At 48.5% G+C, this 7928-nt stretch overlaps 1 protein-coding gene across 1 annotated transcript; it reads left to right on the top strand.

Annotated features, from left to right (window-relative positions):
• Nucleotides 1-2344: 2344 nt before the first annotated feature.
• Nucleotides 2345-4569, top strand: CAMK2N1 (calcium/calmodulin dependent protein kinase II inhibitor 1). The gene is made up of 2 exons (XM_074975089.1): nucleotides 2345-2694; nucleotides 4310-4569. The coding sequence occupies exons 1-2, from the start codon at nucleotides 2526-2528 to the stop codon at nucleotides 4378-4380; spliced, it is 240 nt and encodes a 79-aa protein (XP_074831190.1). The 5' UTR covers nucleotides 2345-2525; the 3' UTR covers nucleotides 4381-4569.
• Nucleotides 4570-7928: the final 3359 nt, after the last annotated feature.

The following is a 7928-nucleotide window of genomic DNA, read 5'->3' as shown; positions in this document are numbered from 1 at the left end:
GTCAAAAAAGGCTCATTTGTTTGCCATCTAGCAGTAGGAAGTTACAGGGTATCAGGTTGCCCAGGCATTGCTTCAGACACACTGCACCAGGGTTATGCCATGTCACATGGGAGTACACCAGTGTTTCCGGGAGGCATTCACACCTTATCACGTTACATCACCTCCTATTCAGTATAGCAGGGACTGCTGGGAGGAGGTAGTGGCAGAAACATGCATCTGAGAGCGGGCCAGGAGAGATGCCCACAGTGCTTGTTTCACATGCCGCATCCTGAGTAATGACATGAGAGGGCGCCATGTTTCTAGAACTAAATTAAATCTTTATTAAGAGAACTGTTCACAGGGGTGCTGCAATGGCAGCTAGCATTCCAGCCATTTGCACACAGACTGACTTCCCAGTGCCTCCTCCAAACTCTTCCGTCCTGCAAACTGTGCTCCTCCCTCCAGGTTCCATGTAGGTTGCTACAGTGTTGGCTGTGTGAAGAGCCAGGTATGTGGAGCACATAGATACCACATGGCAGTCTTCACTATATATTCCAACTCCATAAGCAGGCCACATCCCTCATCCGCTACCATCTACACCCCCTTGTGAGTGAATCCTTCCTTTCCATCCACATTGAGGACTGGTTATGGAAGCAAAGCACACATTAGGAAACAGGGCCATTTACAGAGTAAAGCTGCCAGCAGTGTAGAAGATTTTATCTCCCTAGCCTTAAGGCTTCATTGCAAGGAAGATGGCAATGGCCTCAGCCCAAACCTCACAAATGCTCCACCCGCTGCATTGGTGCCATTACTGCCGTGCTGCTGCTCTGAGACTAAAGAAAATTGGGCTTTGCCGTCCCTTTCCCCACGGCTGTACTGGCTGGCCAGGGCACTGCATAACCTTAATCAGGGGATCAACATTCAGGCTTCCTTTCCCAGGAGGTGCTGGGAAAATCCACTTGACTGGGATTCCTGGAAGGGGTGAGGGAGGAAAAAGATAATTACCTTGATGCCAGAGATAGACTATAAATGGGATTGTTGCCGGAGGGCACTGCTCGCTCAGGAGTGATGAGCTGAGATAGTCTATAAGGCTCAGATAGGCATGTACTATACAATTAGTTCCCTAGGACTGGGAAGAGCATGGGCATTGGGGGACACTGGTCCCTTCCCAATTTGATGAGCAGTCCAAATACCTGGCTAGATCAGGTTAAATTATCTAGGTCCCTTCTTTCAGTGTTTCTCTGATGTTAATCTCAGTACTGAGGCTTTTGGTCAAAAGCTGTTCAAAATGCTCCTTAGATTTTTAAAGGGAGCCAATGAAACATCGACCTGCCCCTTTGTCAAGGAGACTGACCCAGACCAGAGTACTCAGAGGGAGAAAGGCAATTGTCACACCCTTTCTTGGAGATCACAGCAGCAAGGGGTGTTGGGGGTGGGGGGAGATTTCCTCCAAAATAATGAACAATGATAATACATATTACTAAAGCAGCAGCCCTTGCCTTTTCAGCAGAGCATCTGGCAGCTTGCTGGCTCTGTACCTTCCACTCCATCTTGTTGCTGAAAGCACCCCTCCTCCACTCTGCTGCAAGAGGGGTGCTCCAAGAAATCAAGGGAGCACGGGGATGTGCACCAGAAAATACAAGAAAAGCAAGAATGCTGCAGTGGAGGGGGGGGGGGGGCGGGTTAGAGGCAGAAGCAGAGACTGTGCCCTGCTGCTGAAAACCAGAGAGGCAAGCTGGTGGAGGAGAGGAAGGGTGGCCTTGCCCAGGGGGCTTGGGAGCAGTGCTTAATTTGTAATGAAAGAGGTGGCGGGGCTCAAGTAATATTTATTTTTTTTCTTACATTCAGAACTGGTGAGCCAGGCCCAGAGGGGCCCCCATTAAGCCCTGCCTGGCAGGCGGGAGGCCGGGCTCTGCTTCTCCCTCGAGGAGGGAGGAAGGATCAGTGGTGAGAGCACAGGCTTGGGTCAGGCGGGCAGGTCCCCACCTGCCAGGGCGGGGGCGGGGTGAGGGGAGGCTTCGGGCGGGGAAGGGCAAAGCCGGGCAGCCGGCAGCCGGCCCGAGCCCTCGGGCGCCCAGCGGGGAAAGCACCCGGGCGGGGGAGGCGGAGCCCGGCGAGCCTGGGGCGGGGGCTGCAAAGGGAGGGGCGAGCCCCCGCCTCCCGGGGGAGAGCCCAGCCCGCGCGCGCGGCAGCCGGGCTCTGCCCTCGGTGACGTTGCTCCTCTTCCCGGGATCTCTCTGCCCCCCCCCCGGAGCCCCCAGCAGCGGCGCGGGGAAGGACTCCGGACTCCCGCCCCCCGCCCCCGGCTCCAGCCGCCGCCGCCTCCTCCTCTCGCCCGGCAGCCGGGCGGCCACTCTCGCGCCGCCGCCGGAGGATGTGGCTGGGGCCGGGCCGCTGCTGAGCCCAGTCGGGAGAAGGGACCCGCCTCGCTCCGCCGCTTCCCCTGCCGGGCCGGGGCTGCCGGGCCAGCGGCGACCCTGTCTGCCGGCTGCGAGCCAGCAGGAGCGGGCGGAGGACCGGGGGCAGCGGACCCGCCCGGCCAGACCATGTCGGAGGTGCTGCCCTACGGCGAGGACAAGCTGGGGCACTACGGGGACGGCGGGGAGGTGGGGCAGATCTCCTTCACCTGCCGCCTGCAGGACACCAGCAACTTCTTCGCCGGGGGGCAGAGTAAGAGGCCCCCCAAGCTGGGGCAGATCGGCAGGAGCAAGAGAGGTAAGTCCCCGGTCGCCCCCCCCCCCATCGTCCCCTTTCCTAAAGCCTTGCAGCCCCCAGCTGTGGGATGGGGGGTCTCCCCCGAGCCCGCCCCGCTCCCTTCTCCGCGGCTGTTTGGAATCGGAGTCACTTCGCCCAGAGTCCTGATGGTTTCCCTCCCGTTCGCAGCGCCGAACCCTCCCTGGGAGTCCCCCCCCCCCCCCTTTGGCCTCCAGGTTTCACACCTGCTTGGCCAGGAGCCTGCCCCATACAGCGCCGTGCAAAGCGTAGGTGCCCCCCGGGGCAGGGAGCCAGGCAGGCGCCCCGAGGTGGGGCTGCGGGGAGAGGGGGGATCCGAAGCCTGGCGGCGGCGGCGGCCACTCGAGCCTGGCTGGGGGAGAACAAGGCTGCGGGGTTAGGAAAGGCTTTTCCGCAGCGGTGAACGGGTCGACGTGGTGAGTAAGGGGTCAGGCTCTCCAGCCTGCTGCGGGGTGGGGGGAATCCCAGGGCAGCGTGGACCGGGCACGAGTGCAGTTCCGTTTGCCCCTGTGTGCCTGCTCTGGGCACAGGAGTGATCAATATGGTGTGTCGGGGGAATAAATGCGGCTTGGGATCTGCTCACTTAGCCGTGTAAACCGATGGGTCTTTTTTACCCCACAGCTTAGGTGAGCAGATCCAAAGCGATTCCCCTCCTCTTTGCTACTCACAGCACACTCAGCACCTCCCCGGCAGCATTTTCACTTCTTTAGAGACCTGAACACATCCCTGTAGTTAAAAAAAAAATTCTGTGTACTTGAGTGGGGGGAGGGCGATGTAGTTCTCTGCCTAGTTTAAATGTACCAAATCCAAGTCTGAGTCTTGGTCGCAGAATTCCTTCTTGCAAGTCGAAATGCTGTTGGGGAGGTGTTGAGTCTGCATGGAGTGGCAAAGAGGAGTGGAAAAAACTGCAGCAGATCCTGTAGGTACTCATGGGAGAGAGGGAAGGTCATCTGGCAGCTAAAAAGATGTTTTCTTCTCTCTCGTTCTCCACATTGCATGTTTATGATAAAAACCCTAAAGAATCCTAAACCCCTGTCCCTATTAGAGACAAAGAAATCCCAGGTGATCTCAATAGTCGCAACATAGCTAACCTGGAAGTGACTCTTGACATCTAGAGAGCTGAGAGATCCTGCAACTCATTTCAGAGGGGATAGGTGCCATTCAGCTACAACTTAGCCCAGTCAATTTAAAAAATACACTATCAGTTGTTTTAGACAACCTAACCCTAGCGGCCAAGTGTTTGGTGACCTTGAAAACACTGGGTTAAGTGTGTAACATTATCCACTGCATTTAATTCTTTGCAATGGTATCACTTCTCTTTAAATAGCAGGAAATTGCTGAACGGACATACTCTTTTCTCTGTGAAACTCATGTTTCCCTGACTTTGATGTTGTTTAAACAAAATCATTTGCAATAACCATACGTGTGCGTGTATTGGAATTCAGTGTTGCCTTGGATGTTAGGTAGAGAGACTCTGTAGAACCATACATGTTTTGGGGGGCAAATTGCAGTACCGGGGAATTCATGCAACGGCGCGGGGGACAGACGGACAAGGGAAGCTACAATGTATTCATCATTTTGTTTTTCTGCTTTACAGTTGTCATTGAAGATGATAGAATTGATGATGTGCTGAAAAATCTTTCAGAAAAGGCACCTCCTGGTGTTTAATTCCCTCCCAGAGACACTGAGTAAAGGGGAAAAATAATTTACAATGTAACACATTATTGGCAACAAACAAAAAAAGCACTCTGAAATCCTTCATTACCAGCCTGCGATCCGCAATGCACATCAGCAAATTGTATCTTAACATCAGGCTTGGAGACAGAAGAGGTGCAAAAAGGAAGAAGGTTTAAGTAATGTGCAAAACAAAACAAAAATCCACAAAAAAGAAACACAAACAATAAAAGAAATCCTAAACCCAACCCACAAACAGTAATAAATCAAAGTGTATCAGTTGCAGCTATGTTGTTTAAATTACTAGTCGTTTCTTTTTTCTATATGATGAATATTGCACAATTCTAGATCTGGGTTTTAAAGTACTTCGAACAATGCAGCAAAACACAGTGTTTTCAGACCGTGGTACCTTTTGCTGGTCATGGTGGTTCCAAATGAGCACCTTGTTTACATTATTTAATCTTGCAAAAATGATTCCGTGCACTTGGATGTAACATGCTATCAGTTTCCATTGGGTTTTTTTATGTTGATGTCCTTGGATGTTTAAAAAAATTCTATATAAATTATATATATATATATATATTTCATTTTAGTCACATTTTAACGTATCGATGGAATGTGTGAAAAAACTTTTATAAGGAATGAACTATAGGAAGAATTATGGTTTTATTTTTTAAAGCTTGTATTACTTTGTTGCTGTGAGCAACTGCTCAAGTTAGCGCAAATGGACAAATTTTATATGTAAAACAGATAAAAATGCTCAGCTTTTTCTAACTACCATGCAGTCTGTAGTGTGGGCAATCTCTGGTTTTTCCCTATATTGTGGCAGTTTATTCTCTTTAATAGACTGTGTTAAGAAAATGGAACGAAAAAAAATCCAATGTAATCACAAGAGTGCCAAATATCTTGAGATGCCAAATGGCAGTCTATTTTCCTTTCTTATTTAGTGCTCTTTGAGTCTATGTAAAGTAGCACTTTTGGTGTCTTTTCTGTTCTTTATATAGGGCTCTCTACTGGATTTTACTGATATCTAGACATCTATATATATAGAAAAATATCTTCTGAGTTTTCTTTTACTTTTTTTTTTTTTTTGCATGATATGTGCAAAAAAAATAGCCTCTTGTGTGAGGGAATATTTTACTGTTTTTGTTTGCAACTTTGAAAGACAGACCTCAAGAAGGGTTTTATTTTTTTCTTTTCTTAAATATTGTGTATGTTGCACTTTTATCCACGACACAGGGCTATTTCTGCAATGTACAATAAAAAACAAAACAGTCCATTCCTGTGTCTGATCACTATCTCTTGTCTTGTTTTTGTGCCTGTAGCATGCAGTGAGATCTGTTTCAGCCCGAATGCTAAGGCTGCATATGTCTGTCTCAGAATGAGGTGTTAGGTGGTCACTGGGGGAATGTCAAGGAAAGAAGAAATTAATGAAATGTCAAGCTGGCCCATGCTGGAAGTACTTTCTGCTCATATTGAGGCTAATAGGGAATTGGGCATACGGAGGACTTGTGATTATTGCTCCCTAGGGGAAAGTTAAATGGACCCCGATGGGTTGGGTGTGTTGGTTTGGTAGTCGTCACTGATTCATTTCAACACACACACACAAATCTCCATCTTTGTGCCAGTCTCTTCTTGGATGGCATTACACAACAGCAAATCCACCAGCCATTCCTGCCTGCTTAGAACTGCCTGCCTGATGTATTGAAAAACAAACAAACGAAAACTCACTACTGGCAAGGAGGAGGATTTACTTGAAAGACCAAAAAAAACAAAACAAAACAACCCCTCAGGCTCCTTGTGCTTACTCCCCTTGGCCCCTTCACTGCAGAGGAAACCTGACCATGCTTTAACTTGGTATCCCTAACTTCCAACAGTTGCCAAGTGGGTCGAACAATAACATGCCTGCTGCTGGAACCTCTGATATTGATGTGAAGGAGGAAGGGCTGGGGGATGTAGGAAGAGAATGTTTGTCTGGATTATTACTAGAGCTGGGCCAAAGCAGAGCCATAAACCAGTTCCTCTTCCCTGACCTTGGGCCGAGGCGAGGGAGGGGGCTCAGATTAAATGGCACCTGGATCCAAACTGTTCCTGCTTTTGGTTTTGCAAAACCAACACAACTTCTCTTCCCAGCTTTGCCAGCAAGAGGCTTTCCTGGATTATTACCAGAACTCACAATCCATTGCTTCAAGGAGCGTTGCTGGGTCTGTTGGTAAGACTCTTGAGATCTGGCGTCATAACATTGAACGCAGTGAGATGAGGGCTGGGAGTGACCCAGACAGATGTAACAGCCAGGGCAAAAGGGCCCAGGAGGGTAACTCAGGAGTGTCAGTCACTGAACAATGGCAATTGATACTAAGAAGCATAATTCTAGAATAATAACAATAGTAATACAAAGGTGCATGGGTCTGACTCGCACATGTGAATTGAGTTGTTATTTGCAATGGTTCCTGATAGGTTTGTATGCCACCTAATGCAGTGGGGCTCCACTCTGGTTGGCTACTAGGCCCTACCACTATATAAATAATAAAACATGAAGATGCCTACAAATGGGTCATTATTGTAGTGGCTGGTGCCACAGGATTAGCACCCTGACAGCTAGGTTGTGGTGTTAATAAGAATTTGTATTTACTGAGGTTGGGGGTTTTGTGTGCGTGTGTAATGCCATGTTTGAGATTCCTCCTTTCGCCAAAGAACTGCCCCAGCTAGGAAGCGAAATTTATGGAGGGTGGTGTTAAGAAAATCGTAATTTCAACAAGAAGAGCTAAGAGGGGCATCTCTCAATCTGACTGTGGGATGCAACATGTGAGCGAGGCCCCAAATGAGGGACACAAAATAATTGATGCAAAAAACTTTCCATGCCAAGGAATTCATCACTTCAGTGTAACGAACTCTTTCTACAGCCTCAACTTTGCAATTAAAAAACAAAAAAAACCCAAGGTAAATAACTTTCAAGACTAAAAGTGAGGACATGGCTGATCTGTGCAGCTGTAGGTACCTTTAGACTTAAGATGAGTGGCCTCCTTCAAAACAGGGACATTTGAGAGGTAGGGGCAGGGTGGGAACAATACAGAGGGAAAAAATATCCTGCCTCCAAAACTGTACTGATCACAGCAAAGTGTCTCTTTCTTTTTATATGTTTGAAAAATATATTTTCTTAATTCTATTTATTCCCTCTCCCCTTTTCTTTCTTTCTTTCCCCCCCCCCCTTTAACAATTGTGTGAGCGGTTTCTGTTGTGTAGCCTTTTTTCATTGTGGACAATACACTGTGAGAGGATTATGCAGAGGGGATGGCTGTGAAACGGGAACAAAGAGCTCCAATTCTCAAGACAAGTAGGCTTGTCAATTGGTAGTTGAAAGGCTCTGATGGTTTTTCAGGAGATGGCATTAAAATATTACTATAATAGCACAAAAGCAATTGTGTCAGTTGTGAGGAGGCCATGTCAGCTCGTTTTGTGGACACTTCCGTGTCACAGGCATCTTTAAATGGAAAATGTGAATGTAAACATCTGTAAAAGATGCACTTTGGAATCTGGAAGCA

Source organism: Natator depressus, chromosome 18 (genome assembly GCF_965152275.1).
Source record: "Natator depressus isolate rNatDep1 chromosome 18, rNatDep2.hap1, whole genome shotgun sequence".
Taxonomy (NCBI): domain Eukaryota; kingdom Metazoa; phylum Chordata; order Testudines; family Cheloniidae; genus Natator; species Natator depressus.
Note: the sequence above shows the minus strand (reverse complement) of the source record. Positions and strands in the feature narration are given on the sequence as shown.

What these genes read in the sequence shown, in the direction of transcription:
- CAMK2N1 (XM_074975089.1), top strand. Translation starts at nt 2,526, where the DNA reads ATGTCGGAGGTGCTGCCCTACGGCGAGGACAAGCTGGGGCACTACGGG. An exon ending in GATCGGCAGGAGCAAGAGAG is followed by an intron (nt 2,695 to 4,309) that starts GTAAGTCCCCGG and finishes TCTGCTTTACAG; the next exon opens with TTGTCATTGAAGATGATAGA.